General features: G+C 30.0%; 3 protein-coding genes across 4 annotated transcripts; all 3 read right to left on the reverse strand.

Annotated features, from left to right (window-relative positions):
- Positions 1 to 1,072: 1,072 nt before the first annotated feature.
- LOC126686153 (gibberellin 20 oxidase 2-like) lies at positions 1,073 to 3,802 on the reverse strand. Its single transcript, XM_050380187.2, has 3 exons — positions 3,252 to 3,802; positions 2,263 to 2,584; positions 1,073 to 1,620 (listed from the first exon to the last, which is right to left on the reverse strand). Exons 1-3 carry the CDS (start codon positions 3,755 to 3,757, stop codon positions 1,327 to 1,329), a joined length of 1,122 nt encoding a protein of 373 aa, XP_050236144.1. The 5' UTR covers positions 3,758 to 3,802; the 3' UTR covers positions 1,073 to 1,326.
- Positions 3,803 to 12,337: 8,535 nt separating this feature from the next.
- On the reverse strand, positions 12,338 to 15,736 carry LOC126686715 (gibberellin 20 oxidase 1-like). The gene is made up of 3 exons (XM_050380914.2): positions 13,794 to 15,736; positions 13,220 to 13,544; positions 12,338 to 13,137 (listed from the first exon to the last, which is right to left on the reverse strand). Exons 1-3 carry the CDS (start codon positions 14,339 to 14,341, stop codon positions 12,847 to 12,849), a joined length of 1,164 nt encoding a protein of 387 aa, XP_050236871.1. The 5' UTR covers positions 14,342 to 15,736; the 3' UTR covers positions 12,338 to 12,846.
- LOC126686716 (glyoxylate/hydroxypyruvate reductase HPR3) lies at positions 14,224 to 17,994 on the reverse strand. 2 transcript variants are annotated; one of them, XM_050380917.2, is made up of 3 exons: positions 17,465 to 17,994; positions 16,831 to 17,384; positions 14,224 to 14,299 (listed from the first exon to the last, which is right to left on the reverse strand). In XM_050380917.2, exons 1-2 carry the CDS (start codon positions 17,945 to 17,947, stop codon positions 16,860 to 16,862), a joined length of 1,008 nt encoding a protein of 335 aa, XP_050236874.1. In that variant the 5' UTR covers positions 17,948 to 17,994; the 3' UTR covers positions 14,224 to 14,299; positions 16,831 to 16,859. The 2 variants fall into 2 exon arrangements, with proteins under 2 accessions (XP_050236874.1, XP_050236873.1); XM_050380916.2 differs by lacking the exon at positions 14,224 to 14,299 and having other exon boundaries at positions 16,732 to 17,384.
- Between the last annotated feature and the right edge of the window lie 19 nt (positions 17,995 to 18,013).

An 18,013-nucleotide genomic window follows, 5' to 3' on the forward strand; every position in this document is an offset into this window, starting at 1 on the left:
ACTATACAAAACCTTCTATTTTGAATTACTTTTTGAATGCTACTAGTGCAACTTTTTATAGGAAGTAAGGTATCTAAAAGGTTTGATGGTATTAAAAAGTCAGTTTTTTTTTTGATTTAGTTGTAAATCTATATCAATTTGATAAATTCATTAAAAGATTATTTAGTTTTTCGAAATTGATTTAATAGTTTTAAAATTAATTTATCCGAACTATATGGCATCCCAATCTTTCAATTTTTTTTAAAAAAACTCTACATTTTCAAATTCTATATTGTGTATATAATGAAATCAATTTTAGAAAAAAATAGACAGATTATCAGCGAATTTATCAAACAGTGATAGGTTTACCGTTCTGAAAATTCCAAAATTCCAGAATAAATTTTCAACATGTTAAAAAAGTTTAACATTTTGGCACTACTAGCCACTAGGACATGAAATCAAATGAAATGATACAAAACCAAAAGAACAAGCGTGATTACTTAGTAGCTTTTTGGTGAAAATTATTTGGAAAAGAGAAATTTAACTTTTGTGAAAAAAAGTTGATCTCATAATCTTAATAGAATCATGTCTAATACACATTTATTTGAATTATAGCTCATCGATAGAATTACTTATTTGATTAAACTTATCCCTTGTATCTTTCATGTAAAAGTACAAGACAAATATTAAAAGTAATAAATAATGTCTTATGTTGATTCCAAATTCTATGTTAGTTTGTGCGAGAGATTCTTAGGTAGACTCAGTATACCACATCATCCGTAGACTAACCTATTATATTATGACACGTCATTAAAATAGTGGCACTATCGTAATTTTGTTTATTACTTATTTACACTTTTAGATAGTAATATTACGATAGTGCCATTATTTTAATGACGTGTCATAATGTGATAGTTTTAGTCTATGGATGACGTGTTGGACTGAATCTACCTAAAAATTTCTCTAGTTTGTGCTAGATACTTGTAAGGTTGCTTCAAAAAAAAAAGATAATTGTAAGGGTAATTATGGAATGTGGATTTTGTACACAAACTTTTACTCATTTTCATGGCTAATTAATTAATAAAGTAGTAGATAGGAAATTAAATATCATTTGATTGATTTATACATGAAAATAAAACAGAATCAGTTGGTGGCAAAAGACAAAAAAGTACATAGATATCTATATTTTTTTTAGAACAAAAGAAAATATAAACATATATTATTCCTGCATGCAATTAATTAGCTTCTCTTATAGATAGCATTAGATATGATTCTCTCCAACACTAAACACCTAAACCCAAACCAGCTGGCCTTATTTTTGGTGTTTCTGTTGCCTTTATTCCATAATCATCCATTAATGTTGCTTTCATTTTCATCAGCTGTTTGTTTCTGTTGCAGCCACGTTGTGAAGACATCTAGGGTTTTCATGTCGGCTCTGTAATGTTTCTGAGTGAACTCTAGTAGAGCTGACCATGTGAAATCTGGGTACTTCCTTGGATTTTCTGAGTCTACCAAATTATTTGGTGGCTTCACCACTTTCTCCATGTTTGGACATAGAAAAAATGCTAGTGATCTTCTTACTGTTGTGTTATTTACCACTGCTCTGTGTAAGCAACTCTTGAATATTCCATTTGATAGTGCCTGAGATTTAATTTATTTGCATTAGGAGCATAGTCAATTAGCTTAAACAAATAAAATTATTATATACATCTCTAATTATTGCATGAGTTTAACCTTATGATATAACATGAGAGTTTCAAGTTTTAAGTATTCATATAATACAAAAATATTCAGACACCATTAACATAATTTTTTGGACTAATTGATTTTCAGAATACCTAAACTCGCCATACTTTTAATTTTGATGAACAAATTTTAGTTTATTTTTTGTTATTAAATTTTAATTTGATTACAAATGGAGGTTTTCTGGTCAAAAATATTCACGTGGCAAAAGGTTTTTGCTTATTTTTTCCATTTGTCAATCAATTTTACTTATTTTTTCTTGAAAGCTTGACATAGATGTATAATTTTCTTTCAAAGAAAAGTTTGTAGGTTAAATAATGCAAGTCTCAGGAAAAAATAAACAAAAACCGGCTGCCGTGTTCGTATATATTTTTTTTTTCAAAAACTTTCCGTTGAAATAAAAATAAAATTTAAATAAAACAATTTAAAGTTTGGTCATCAAAATAAAATAATATAATAGTTTAGGTACCATGATAATCAATTATTCAAAAAATTTAAGAAGTACAGCAAGCACTAGAGTATAATGATGGATAGTGTTACCATGAAAGTGTCGCCGATATTGACGACAAAAGCTCGAGGATCAGGGCGAACGGAACGCCATTTGTCGTCGACAAACACTTGGAGACCACCGACATGATCTTGATGAAGGATTGTTAGGGAAGTCGGGTCACAGTGAGGACCAGTTCCGAGAGTTAAGTTGGGTTTTTGGCAAGGAGGATAATGATTCAATCTCATTATGGAGTCATTTCCTTCGAAAAACTCTCTAAAATGATCTCTCCCCACTCCCAGAGTTAACCCCAGAAGCTCCATAATCCCATGGGAGAGCCCGCTCATGGCTTCACAGTATTCTTGGTAAACATTGCTATATATCCAGCCACACACACACAAAAAAAAAACAATTAAGAGAAGTATAAACAAAAAATAGTGGTTCAAAATTTGTGCCGTTACAAAAATGTAATGTTTTTATATGATTAGGAATAATAATCATTTTATATTTGAATAACCAAACAATAATTAAACGACGGTATACTATGTAGCACAGATACGGATTCGAAAAACGGAACACTTGAATATGAACATAGCGAAATAATATTATTTTAAAGTTTTTTATATTAAAAATGAAGTGACATGTTTGAAACGTTAAACTTATTGAATGAAGTGTCCGTGATGTTTAGACAACAAATTACTATTGTGGAAAAAATTTATTTAACTGTCCGGCGGTGAAAAAGTTTGAGACTATTTAGTTTTGTGGTCATTTAAAAGTCGATATAATATATATATATTATAAAGGAAAAATAAAGTCAAATAACTTTACAGTAAATAATATTTGGTGAATATTCTATCTCTTTTGTCCATGAAATTAGAATTTCATGGAAAATTATTTGAAGTCATGACGCTGGTCATAAAAATTAAAGTTCTTTTAGAAAAATATAGAAATTTGGAAGTTATGTAAAATCAATATAGTTTGGTGACTGCAACAAACTTTAACCTAAAGAAATGGCATATATATAATTAGGCTCTAGGCTTACCCATATTGTTTGAATTCTTCTCCCATGACGTTCAAGAAATATTCTCCGACAATGTTGGAGAATTTGTCGTCAGCACAATATCGAAAAGAAAGCGTTTCCTTCCATGGAAGTTTCGAAGAAAATCTGCCAGTGAAACTACTCGCATACCCACAGAGCTCACCAATTTTTCTCTGTGCTCTTTGCTTTTCAGCTAGCGGCATGCTAAAGAACATATCCATAAACTCATGAGCTTTACCTATAAGCTCAGGATCAACTCCATGATTAACAACTAAGAAGAACCCGTGTTTCTTGCATGCCACGTTAACTAGCTCGGTTGCTTCTAATATAGCTAAAGGGTCTCCCGAGAGGAAGCGAGCTAAGTCGATGGGAGGGATCAGAAGCTCGGGCGAGTCGAGGATCGGTTTTTCGTGTTCGGGCCAGATGAAGTGAGGGGGTATGGTTGATTGGTGTTGAAGAAGAGATGCATCGAAAATTAGAGGGTGGGGAGGAAGAGAAGATAATGCCATGTTGTGGAGTTTGAAGAAGGGAATTAGTTGGTTAATAATAAGGAGAAGATACTTATAGTTATAAGAAAAGCCAAAGCCGATCTTTGGAGAGGTCAGTGAACCAAAATTAATTGGAATCTTATTGTTTTTACTGTTGCGCCATTCCTCTAGTCTTTACTGATATTTTAGGAGAAATAAAATGATATTTACGTTTGATAATAATACAAATTGTCTCATATATGAACTTTGATAATGAATTCACCACTAACTATTGGATTTAAATTAAGTAAAAAACACTCCATTTTAATACATTAAAACACTATTTTAAATAAATTTATATAGTTTTAATAAAAAAAGAAGCAAAATTATATAGTTTTAATTTAAAAAATACTCCAATTTAATACATTAGAACACTATTTTAAATAAAATTATATAGTTTTAATAAAAAAAAAGGAAGCAAAATTATATAGTTTTAGTTTGTATTAGTGTTTGTTCGTTTAGCTGGTAAATAAACGAGCTAGCTCGTTCAATACGTTCATGAGCTCGTTTGTTTAGCTCGTTCATTTAACAGCTAAATGAACTAACTGGAGTTGAACATAGGTTGAATATGAATATAATATTTTTAAATGAACTTAACCTTATCCAAAACTCAAACGAACATGACCTCTTTATATAACTAGCCGAATATGAACACCTCAAACTCGGTCCGGTACGCTTTATTTATAATTTTACTTAATATGCTTTATATGCTTAAAAATTTGAATTTTTTTCACTTTGATTTAAACAAATGTCTACGATTGAAAATAAAAATTGAAAGTAAAATTGATATCGTCATTTAGTCATTTGATACATATCTGACAAAAATGATTAAAATTATCTTGAAATCTTAAAATGATAAGTGATCAAATTTTTTGCAATTTTTTTAATTACGACTAAAATTTTTAATTTTGTAATTATGTCAAATTTGAAAGATATTTTTTTATAATTATGTCCAAAACTTTTAAAAAATTTGTATCTATTGTCAATTTTTGATCAAACGTTTAAATTAATTTGTTTTAGAAGTTGGATTACATTTTTAAAATTTGATTGTAATTCATAAATAATACTTGAATCTTATAAACAAATATAATAGTAAAAAAACTTTTAAAGTGAATATAATTATAAAAATTACAAAATTAAAGGAGATATAAGCTATTTAAATAGTAAATGGTCTAAAAGATTACAAGTTTCAACTTAAACCATATAAAACATATAGTGATGAAAGGAAATAAAAGAAAGTTGAGAAAGGAGGTTCTCTTATCCTTGGATGCCAAATAAATTCCCACCAATTATGGTTCAAATACTTACATGCTATTACATGGACCTACTTCCATTTCACTTGCTACATAGCTCTTTCTTTAGAAATATGTGCATAGTTGCATGCATATTTTTAAATAATTCATGTATCAGCTGCACATATTATTTAATTCACCAATCTCAAATGTGATCTGATCGTTATTGCCTCTTAATTTTTAGTTTAATTATCTAAACATATCTTATTTTATTTCATTTTATTTATGGTTAAATTTTTAAAATCGTTAATTTTTAGCTGTTTTTTAATTTTCAATCTCAGTCGTACCATTTATTCAAATTAGATAAAAATTGAACAAAGGGTCAATGCACCCCCTAAACTTGTGTCACGGGATCATCTAATCCAATTTATACTTTTTTGAGCAACTAACCCCAAAACTCTTCATTTTCGGGTCAAGTAACCCATAATTGTATTTTCAAAACGCGTAAAATACAAATCAGAGGTGAGAGATGCAAAAAAATAATTAGATACTTCCCTAATTGTTGTGACATAATTATCCTAAATCTGTTTTTTAAATTAAAAATATAAATTATGGGGTTATTTGACCAAAAAATGAAGAGTTTTGGGGCTAGTTGTTCAAAAAAGTATAAATTGGGTTATATGAACCCGTGTCACAAGTTTAGGGGGCGCGTTGACCCATTGTTCGATAAAACGCTCAAATTTGTTTTTTATATTGTTTCGTATTAGGGCCGTAAATTAACAGCGCGAACTGCTCCTTCATATTGCTTGATACATATGCTTTATTTTTTAAAAGTTGTCATTTTATCTTCAAAAATTTCATACATGATAGAAATTTAAACTTTTTTCACTCCGATCTAAATAAATAATTGTAATTGAAACTGATAATTGAAAATAGCCAAATTAACGATTTTAAAAATTTAAGACATGATTGAAAAAAGATCAAAATAATGAAATATGTTTGAATTATTAAGCTTAATTTTTAGGCTTAATTACTTAAAAAAATCCCACCTTTTCGTTTATACTCTGACCTAGGAAAAAGTTCATTTGTACCCTTTTTTTGAATTTTCGTTTTTAACTATACCCCAAAATTTTATTTTTTGATCATTTAATTAATTAAAGGATGAAAACATTAAAAATAATTAAATAGAAGGGTTATATCATCTTTTTTCTATTTGAAAAAATACAGATAAGTTAAAAAATGAAGGATTATTTTAAGCTTTTTTCTAAATAAAAAAGTTCAATTTAATGCTTTAGGGTAGAGTTGAAAACGAAAAATCAAAAAAAAAGGTACAAATGAACTTTTTCCTAAGTCATGGTATAAACAAAAAAATATTACAAGGTGAAGGTTTTTTAAATAATTAGGCCTAATTTTTAAGAACGACCAAGAGGATTTTGAGATCATTATGAATAGAACGGTACTTATTTAATTAGGATGAATTAGCTAAAATTGTTGTCAACGTCTAAAATTGAACTAAAATTTTAAAGATTAAAACGTTAGTTAGAACTGTGAAAGGAAAATTTGTCTTCAATTCTTCTATATTTGGTTCAAGTCAGGCAAAATATTTTAAAAACATTTACCTTTTAATTCTTTTTTAATTATACACAAATCTTATAAAATTATCAATTTTATCCAAACCTGCACCTTTCACTTTTAATTATAATCATAAGTATTAAATTGATCTTTTTTTCATTAAAAATGATTCAAATAAGTCATTTATTTTAAATTTTTTGAATAAAAGAATTCAAAAAGTCATTTATAAGAGTTTTTTTAATTTTTTATGAATGTAAAAGAATTCAATTTTTAAAATTGGGTTCAATTGAAAATGAAAGGTGAAAATTTAAACAAAATTACAATGTTACAAAGTTATAATATAGTTAAAAAGAGACTAAAATGTGGATGTTTTTTTAAGATATTTTGTCTTCAAAGTAACATGCATGCGCTTTGTTCACATAGCTATCTTGCATATAATTCTTTTCACTATTAGTTTTTAGTTTTTTTTTTATCAATTTAAAGATAATACAATTTTAGATTTTTTTTTAAATAATACTTCTACTAGTTTTCAGTCAAAATTTTATATCTTAATACTTTCGTTTCAGATAATAATGTAGACTGCAATACTCATATAAAGATTGAGATTCTCTCGAGTTCATTTGAACTTGAAGGGTTAACTTCATTTAATTCTCACCATTCGTTACTAAATGAATAATGTCAATAAAAAATTATTATATTGATCTACACTATTCATTTTATAATGAACAGTGTATAGATCATGAACTTGGCCCCCTCAAATTCATTTGAACTTGAGAGAATTATAATCCCTCGTATAATATAAAGTAATCTTCCTTTAATAAAATTTATATCGTAGTTATAGTTACATCCATAGCATTGTTTTCGTACTCTTTTTATTTCAAATTGACAGACAATTTAAAATGATTATAAATATTAAAAATTTAGATTTATTAGATAAAATAAATTAATTTATTAAAAAATATGATATTTGTCCTTATTCAATGTAGTAAAAGATTTTATTTTATTTTATTTTATTTTATTTTATTTTATTTTATTGTTTTTTCAAGATATTTTCCAATAATGATAGATGTGATAATTATTTACTAAAATAATAATTGATTTCTTATAATTTAGAATATACTTTTTAAATGTAGTATCTATCTGTTTATTAGAACAGAAAAGTATACGCAGTTAGTCACGAAATTGTGTGCAAGGACTAAGGAGCAAGATCTTATGTGTATATTAATTGACCACGTAGCAATTGCTTATTTACTATTATTTAATGAATTTCTGGGCAGGTTAATAAAAAAATTAAAAGAAAAAAGAAAGGCATTTCTTTAATTACGATCGAACATGATTCTAACATTATCATAAAAACATTGTATTTAGATAGCTTAATATAACTATCTTAATTCATTATTTGCTGTTTAATCATTCTTTCATCAACTGGGATCCTTGTATACAAATTTGAAATTGGGTTGGATTGGACATTCCATATCTTAAAATGAATTTTAAATCAATGTATTTTGCATGTACCTATAAATCTTTCAAATTTTCATCCACGAGATTGTATAATGTAAAAACTTCCACGTCTCATTTTTAATTTTAATATGCTTAGAGAATATTGATTAACAACGGATTTAATTTATATTTTTATAATTTTTTGTAACAGTTATTTTGATGATGGGTCTACAATATAAATATATGATTTTCATTCGTAAAACATTATTAAATATGGAATTGTCGATTGTTTTTATCCTTTTTTAAATAATTGAGAAGGAGGAATGTTTGTGGAAGAATTTAAAAACTCGCGATCTAAACAGTTTGCGGCCCAGCGGTTATCATTTAAACTATAAATTTTGCCACGAGAAAAGATTTCAATAAAAAAGTACTGAACTGAGTTATGATATTTTCCTCACTTCTTCTTATCCCGCCCATTGTTTATTTATTTTTATCTTAAACATATATGTTTAAAGTTAACGTAAAAAAATGAAGATGAGCTTCCCGAATCATCCTAAACTTTAATTTGTACCACATTTGTCTCTAAATTTTAATTTATAATTTTATACCACAACTATCTCTAAATTTTCATAGTCCTTGCCGTTACTGTTTCCGTCAATTTTAATAATGTGGAGTGGAAAATAGATTTATATAAAAAAAATCTTTAATTTATCTTATGACGTCAAGTGACAATTTGAGATATATATATATATATATATATATATATATATATATATATATATATATATATATATATATATATGACTCAAGTTGGCACGTCACATCATTAAAATTGATAAAAATAGTGCATAAGTATAACATCACGAACAACTGAGTTACTAAATAAAATTTTATGAACAATTAGGATAGAAATTAAAATTTAAAGACGATTTAGAAAAAGACACGATGACAGTTAGTATAAATTACCCTCATTAATTAATGAAAGAGTAAATATTGGATGCTAATTTCATATGACAAAGCTAAAGAACGAAAGAAAGAACAAAGATTGTGTCCTTGGCGATTTACACAATGTTGTTTATATGAACGTCCCTTTGATCACTCTAATCGCTATCTAGCTACTACCCTAATCCTTTTAATAATCCCAACTTGATTGTCACTTTATATATTTATTAATAAAATTTAAAATTACACCATACATCATTATATAATTTAATCTCAAAATGAATCTAATTGCAATTCAAATCATAATCTAATAATTACTTTTCCAATCAACCAATGCAAATAGTTTTAAGTCTCTTATTAAAAACAATATCATTTACTGTCCACTAAAAATTAAATGTGACTTGAACCTGGACTTTCTTGTAGCAGTTCCTCCATCTAGGTAAAAAAATTGGTTAAACTACATTAACCGAATCAGTCAATCTATTTAATTAATAATTTAAATTAATTTGATTAGTTCGATCAATTTAATTAATAATATTTTTTTTATTACAGCTAATAATTTTTAATGTTCGATTAATCTAATTAACCGACGAATTTGATCGGTTCAGTTTTATATTTATTAAATTTTAGTTGATTTTGATTTTGGTTAATTCAGCAGTTCAGTTACAAGATAAATTATAATTAATTTGTATTTTTTTAAACCGGTGGATTTTTAACCGTTTGCTTATCCGTAATCTAGATAGTGACTTAATTAATACTCCCTCCGTCCATTTTTAGTTGTCGCTTTAGGCTAAATTGCTAAGATTAAGAAAGCGTTTTTTTTGTCTTAAATTATAAACATAAAGACTACTATAACCCTATTTATAAACTCCACTATTGAAAAATTTAGCTTTGAAAATAGAGTTATTAACCCACTATTGGATGATTTAGTTTTGAAAATTGAACTACCATTTAATGAAGTGATTTAATAAGAAGGTCAAATTTGTAATACTAGTGTAAAAGTCACATAGAAATCTTAAAGTGACAACTATTGATGGACAAAAATATTTGCCTAAAGCGACAACTAAAAATGGACAGAGGGAGTAATATTACTAAATATATATTTAGGACAATAGTTTAATATATTTATGTTTGTATGAGCTAGTAAAGACAAAATCATAGCTATAATTTCGTCGAATTCGTTCAAATCTTGTGTGGTATTAATTGATACCTCTAATTGTTTATACTTTATACTAATTTTTGTTATATTATATGCAGTGCTGGACAATATTATTGTTGGCAAAATCAGTATGGTTTGATCTGATGGGATCAAGCTGTGATATCTAAACCCTACTAGATTTTGTATATATATAAGAAATTTGGTGATATTTTGTCTTGTTGATAGGGTACCATGGTTTTTTTAAGCTTAGTAGCATACAAATGTATGATACTGAAATTTTTAGAGGGAGTATGATACTGAATTTTTTAGAGGGAGTATGATATTGAATTTAACCCTCTTTTTGTTTCTTTCAGAATTGGCTTAATCATTAAAAAAATATTCACCTTTCCAAAAATACTTAAACTTTGAAAAGTTAATATTAGCTTATTTTTCAATTTTATATTTCAATTGTAGGCATTTATTTAAATTGAAGAGAAAAAATCCAGACATGCTCTTTACTTTTGAAAATTTTGATGGTAAAAAGAAAAATTGGAACAATATGAAGCAATATGAAGACATATTTGATTTTTTTTCTACTCTCATTTGAACAAATGGTTACTGTTGAAAAATAAAATTAAAAATAAGTTAAAGTTTTTACGGTTTTAAAAGTTTGAGTCATAAAAAAATCAAAAAGCTGCGTCATTTGTGGATATTGAGCCTTACGCAATTAGTGTGAACTTTATTTCTTAAAATTTTATATGCAAACAACACGTCTATGCAAAAATTTCAAATTTAAAAGAAATACATTATTTGGGGAATATTTAAGAAAAAATGTTATTTAATCCAATTTGTTGTATCTCCTTACGTGAAATGCTTCTATTTGCTCAATTCCTAAATTTTTTTCTTTAATTAATCCGCTCGTTTGTTGCCACCTTATTATAAGGTGTGTTAAAATTGTTGGGTTAAATAGCATTACTCATATTTAAGAGGCCATTAATTACTCAAATGGTCGTCCATTTACTCAATTCTTCTAAACTAAAGAAACCTCAGCTGGGAAACTCGAATTTGTGAAACATTTTCTGATGCAATGTCATCTGATATATCTCGGTTGGTGTTTGAAAACATGTCGAGCTGGTATTGTTAGATACTGCAGTGATAATAGGCAACATAAAACAATACAAAGTATTCACTATTTATATATTCTTTTCAAGGTAAATTATACAACATTCCATATTGCAAATGATCATCGGTTTTGACACTCATTTTTCAGATGCAAAATATAGTTTTTTAGGATGTTTTATGCGTTTACTGCCGATTGCAGAAACAAATTTAATTTTCTAAAAGTGAAAAAGCAATAGTTTTCTCGCTATGAAACACCAATACTCCTCCGGAGTGCCGTATTTAGGGGGGGCGAGGGGATACGCCTTGGGTACACAGCTGATACGACAAATCTCGTGTCCCGACACTTTTAACTGTTCAAACAGAGGGGACTCGGTGGGATTTTTGGGAGTATTTTTGTTAATTTGAGATCTTTTTTCACTATGAATTTTTTTTTATAAAGAACTTTTGTGAAAGGGCCAAGACCCGAACTCAATTAGTGAGTAGTGGCAACAACCACACATGCTACAACAACAGTCCTCTACAACTCGATTTTCGTTTCAAGATTCATCAATTTACGATCATAATACAAAACTAAGTCTAGAAAAATGTTTGCGAAGCGGAAAGAAGAAGATTCCTAAAGAATTTGGTTGTCAATGGTGTTTTGTTAGAGTTTTAAAGGCGAGAGGAAGGTTTTGTCGCTCTTCAAGGTTTGGGGATCAAAAGGGAAAAGATGATAAAAAATAGAGTTAAATAAAATATCACTCATAGGCAACATAGTGCATGTTTGTTGAGAAAGATTATTTTGATCATCAAAATGTTACTTAACATCTAATTCAATTCTTAAACTTTAAAGATAAATTAATTATAAATTTTTTAATACAATTATAACGTTAATATATAAACTAAAAGTATAATAATAAATTTGTCAAAATATATAAGTAAAAGATACCAACAATATATAATAATAATTTATTAAGATTTACTAAGATTAAACTTACATTATTCTTTTTTTAATAGAAGATTTACAGTATTCTAAAACGTACACTTCAAAATATTTATACATAAACTGAAAATAAATTTATATCAATATATATTATACCGATAACTCATTAACAGTATATTACTGGCTGCTCATAGTTTAGTTAAGACACCATATTTTATTAACATTGATTTCATTTACAAAGCCACCAAACTTATATACACGTTAAGCTGACGATGATTGTAAGAAGTAAATGAAAAGCTTGGTAACTAGCCACAAGCAAGCTTAATAACAGGATTAGACAGGTTACGCACTTAAACACAATGAAGAAGAAGCTAAACAAAAGAAGACAGCACAGTGCATCCTGAACTTGTACGTCATGATCAATTAACTCACACTTAGCCATTTTAATCAATTAAAAACAATACTCTCTAATTTTTAAGTTAATTAACTCCTAAATTGAGTCATCGCAACCTGCAAGCGTGTTCATTTAGTACAATTTTGAGGTTAATTGACCTAAGATTAGAGAGTATTGTACCTAATAGATTAAAATGGCCAAGTGTGATTTAATTAACCCTAAGACCGCGATGACCCTTTGATAAAAAGACAAAACACTGCTACCAAGTCAATCTTCATCTTAGCGAATGCAAATTACAATCCTTCAGTCTTATATTTCAGAATTTGTACCTTCAGAGTGGTTCTGGTGTTGAAGCCAGGTTGTGAAGACATGAAGGGTTTTCATGTCAGGCGCAGTGTAATGTTTGTGGAGGAATTCTTCCATAGTTGAATATGTGAAGTCAGGGTACCTTCTTGAACTTCCAGAGTCCAGCAATTTATTTGGCGGCTTCACCACCTTATCCATCTTTGGAGAAAGAAAAAAAGCAACAGATTTCCGTGCTCTTTCCTTGTTTACCACTGCTCTGTGCAAGCAACTCTTGTAAACGCCATTTGAGAGAGCCTGCGCATCAATCATAACAAATGAAAGATTTTGAAATGAACAAGTAGATAAGTTGGTATTGATCGACGATTGTCTTAATTACCATGAATGTGTCACCAATATTCACAACAAAAGCACTTGGATCAGGGCGAACGGAATGCCATTTTTTATCCATGAAAACCTGAAGGCCACCAACATCGTCTTGATGAAGAATTGTTAAAGATGTGGGGTCACAGTGGGACGCAGTTCCAAGAGTTAAATCAGGTCTTTGGCAACGAGGATAATAACTTAATCTCAACATTGAACAATCGGTTTCCTTGAAGAAATCACTACAGTATTCTCGCCCAACTCCGAGACATGTCCCCAAAAGCTCCATAATCTCAAGGGCCAGACTATTCATAGCTTCACAATATTCTTGGAACACATTCCTATATATGCATGACATTATTGTAACTAACGATTTATCTTCGAGCTAATCTTTCAATTCTCATTAAAACATAAAATAACAGTCATTAAGTAGATGCAGTCAGATTCTATTACGCGTATGCAGATTTACAAGACAAAAACTAGTAAGCAGTAATTCTAAGATTAAGGGAAAATTTTCAGCATATTGAAAAAGAGAAACAAATAGCACAGTATTTTATAGTTGATTGAAACCATTGACACTCACTACTTACCCGAATTGTTTGAAATCATCTCCAGTTGTATCCGAAAAATACTTTTTGACACTTTTGGACTGATTTTCAGCAGAGAAGTGCAGAGTAAGTGTTTCTTTCCATGGAAGACGAGAAGAAAATCTGCTAGTGAAGCTGCTAGCATATCCATAGCGCTCTCCCGACTTTCTCTGAACTCTCTGCTTCTTCGAGAGCGGCAAGCCAAAGAACATGTCCATGTACTCATGAGCTTTATCTATAAGCTGCAAATCAACTCCATGATTAAGAACTTGAAAGAATCCATGTTTCCTGCATGCTTCATTAACTAGCTCAGAAGCTTTTTGGACAGCCTGGGGGTCCCGAGATAGAAAGCTTCCCAAGTCAATAGGCAAAATTGCAAGTTCTGGGCAGTTGAGGCATGGTTTTTCATGCTCTGGCCAGATGAACTGTGAGGGTATGCCTGATTGTTCCTCAAGAATTGCAGCATCAGAAACAAATAGCTCTTTTTCAATTTTTGAATAGTCTATTTGCTGAAGTAGCTCAAGAGGAAGAGGCATCGACATGTTTGGCATATAATTAAAATTCTAAATAAGTCAAACCAGGAAGAGTTTCTAAAATAATTATGTCTGTGTCTGTCAAACCAGGAAGAGTTTCTAAAATGGTTATGTCTCTGTGCGTGAGTGTGTGTGTGTGTGTGTGTGTGTGTGTGTGTGTGTGTGTGTGAGAGAGAGAGAGAGAGAGAGAGAGAGATGACAGTGATTCATGAAAGGGAATATGGAAATTGGATAAAGTTTAATGAAAATTTCAGATGAAGATAAGAGAAAAGACAAAAGCCACCTCAAAGTCTTATTTTTTATCTGTATTTATTCTACAACTAGCATGAAAGATGGGTGATATAAAATGAGGGAAGCATAACTGAAAGGATTGTCTATGAAACTGGTACTGTAAATTAGTAAGACAGTGCAAGATAATAAAATATAATTCAAGTGAATCAACATCAACAATAATTAATTATGCCACAAAAACCAAGCATGGATTAGGAGTTGCATTTTAAATTGGCTAAATTTTTACATTCTTCTTCCTTAGAGACCTGTAACTCAATCATCCATGAGTGGAGGGTTTGTTAGAGTAGAATGCTTCTAAACTCCCTACTGTTGCAAATAATTCAAATTAGATAATTGTTGGTTTTTGAATTTAGTGTTAGTCAATAGTTTTTGAATTAGCCCTCTTATTCTTATCCTACTTTAGATCATTTAAGCAATATTTTCTATTTAAATTTAGATTTATTTGTTTTGTATTGCCAAGGCAAGTCATGTTATTGAATACTAATGCAATTCGAATTGTTCTTCGTATCTCTATATTTTTTTCAACTTGTAAACATAGTATGAGAGCATTAGCCTAGAAAGCTCTAACTAGCAAAAGGATTTCAAACGGTCTGCGGGTTGAGCGAAACACAAAAAGAAAAGATCAGTATAGAAATTGAAATAACAGTTTATCTTGAAGTATAGATCTTTGTGAGGCAGTAAAGAAAATATGCAATTCCATCATTGCCAACATATTTCGTGATGATTGAAGATCCACAAAATCGAAAGATAAGAAAGTCTAAAGTCAAAGCCTACTTATTTACTGTTGTGTCAAGCACAATTTATACAAGAGTTATGCACCTAAGAGTCTGTAAAAGGACACATGAGACTATCTTAAAAACGAATAACAAGATAATGAAAAAGCCAAAAATAAGCAAGCACTCAAATCCGGTTAGAGTGTTCGAGATGATGAAGGTGAATGAATTACAAAATATCAAAGATTAGTGGAACAAGTTGCTCGACATTGTAAACAAAGTTAGGTTGCTTGGTAAGGATGTCTCTTATGAACGAATTATTGAAAAAAATTCTTGCAACTTTACCTCAAAATTATGAGTCTAATTTTTTTTTCATTATAAAAGTGAACACAATTTGTCAAGTATATCTTTAGAAGAATTAGCGAATACATAACAGGCTCAAGAGTTAAGGAAAAATGAGGAAGCAAGTAGCTAATAAGATTTTTGAAGGCAATATTCTCCTCTCCTATTTGAGAGTGCAGTATAGAGTGGATATGAAATATTTGTCTTTTACATTCTTGAAATTTTAAGAATATTGTTGCCAAAAGAATCCGGTCTTTTTGGCTACATGTAAACCTATGCCTCCTAATTCAACTATCCCAAATCACTCACTTCCTAGCTGAAATTTACAAAAATCCCACATAACTAAGGACATGTTTGGATGCATTATATAGAATGGGAAACCTAATCATGTTCTACTTGTCAAGTTTGGAACCTAAATTTGATAAACTACTTTAAAATATAAGAATCCAAGAGAATTATCTTAATATACATAGAATTTCAATACATGGAGAAAGATATTATTGAGATTTCATTTCTTTTTTTATAGCATCTTAAATTTTACTAAGACTAATATACCCTTTCAATAATTTCAAATCTATTTGCTATTTTCTTTTCTTTTTCATTTTTACATTTTCATAGAAACTCCAATCTCCCTTTTCCCATTACTTTTTTCTTTTTTTAGGATTTTTCAAGTGAATTGAATATTAACTAATATAAAATGAATGACGCCATTACAAACACAACGTGCATGGAAGTTCACCACATACAACCTACACTTGCTGCAAAAGACAGCTTGTAAGATGATCCGATCAAAATAATAATTGATTAATCATAATTCTTTGTTTGTAGGCCTAAAATAAATATGCAAACAGAGCATTTGAGGACTGCCATCAAGTTTAGTCAACTAAACTAGAAATGAAAGATGAACAGAGCCTATGCTCGGCTTAGCAACTTGTCAGAAACCCATCTTTTTCAATTTGCTTAACTGAACGGTAAGCACGCTCAATTGATATATGAGAAAGTAAAACAAAGATACCATGCACAATGAAGTCAAGACGAATGATAATATATGCGAGTATTAGCTTATGTTAAAGTAATTATGTACCAAATTATGATCTCTTTCAAGAAACAATTTAAATAGCTTTCCAGAGCAATGGACAGAGAGTAAATTAAGAAACTTACTTGTGACACTAAAATGCTTTTAAACGCATTCAATCATCTAAATACTCAGAAAGTAATGGTTTCTTTTCAAAGAAAGCTTCCAGATTTCCCACCACCAGTTCACTCAACTGCTTCATAGATTCTGGTGTCAGAACAGCAACATGCGGTGACAACACAACATTATCCATCGAAACAAGCTCTCGAGGAACAAGAGGCTCATGCTCAAACACATCCAATCCAGCACCAGCAATCTCTCCTTCCACCAAACACCTCACCAATTCCTTTTCATCAATAATACTTCCACGCCCGATATTAACAATCACTCCATTCTTCCCCAGTGCTAACAGTACTTCTTTATCAATCATATGAAATGTTTGGTCAGTCAAGCCACAGCAGATAATTAAAGCATCGCAATCGGCAGCAAGCTCACATACATTTGAATAGAAAGTGTATGAAACATAAGGTTTTCTCTTCCTAGAGTTGTATGATATGTAGCAACCAAATGCCTCTAGCCTTTTCGCAACTTCATATCCTATACTTCCTAATCCAACAATTCCAATCCGCTTGCCACTCAGCTGTAAAATCACTAATGTAATTATATTCATATCGTAATTAGGTCAAAAATTAAATTAGAATCAACATTCAAACTTCAAACCTTATGGCCAAGAGGATACTCTCCTTTGGAAGACCAGAGTCCTTGCTTAGTATACCGATCACAAGCCGAGATGTTTCTAAGAACATCAATCAACAAGGCAACTGCCAAATCAGCCACGTCAGCAGAATATACGTCACCGGTGTTAGCGATTGCAATTCCGCGGCGGCGGCATTCAGGAATGTCAATCTGGTTGAGACCGGCGCTGGTGGTGACTACGACGCCGACGGATGGAAGAAACTGTAAGATGCCGGCGTTGACGGCGGCACTGCCGGAGGAAAGAATGGCGCGTATGGAGGGAGAATGTAGGGTTAGAAATTCGTGGAGTGGGAGAGGTGATTCGTATGCTTTTAGATAGTGGAATTTGGTGGAAGTGAATGGTTGTTCTCCGATCAGAGTGAAAGCTGGTGGTGTCTTCATGAGTAGGACGTTTGGTAGTGGTGATGATTCTTGTGAGTCTGCTGTGGTGGTAGTTGAAGATTCCATTTTTTTTCTTTTCTTTTCTTTTTCAACAGGCTTGCTTGAGAAATAGAAATGAAAATTTGACTGTTT

The sequence above is a fragment of the Mercurialis annua genome, linkage group LG6, assembly GCF_937616625.2.
Source record: "Mercurialis annua linkage group LG6, ddMerAnnu1.2, whole genome shotgun sequence".
In the NCBI taxonomy this organism is placed as follows: Eukaryota; Viridiplantae; Streptophyta; class Magnoliopsida; order Malpighiales; family Euphorbiaceae; genus Mercurialis; species Mercurialis annua.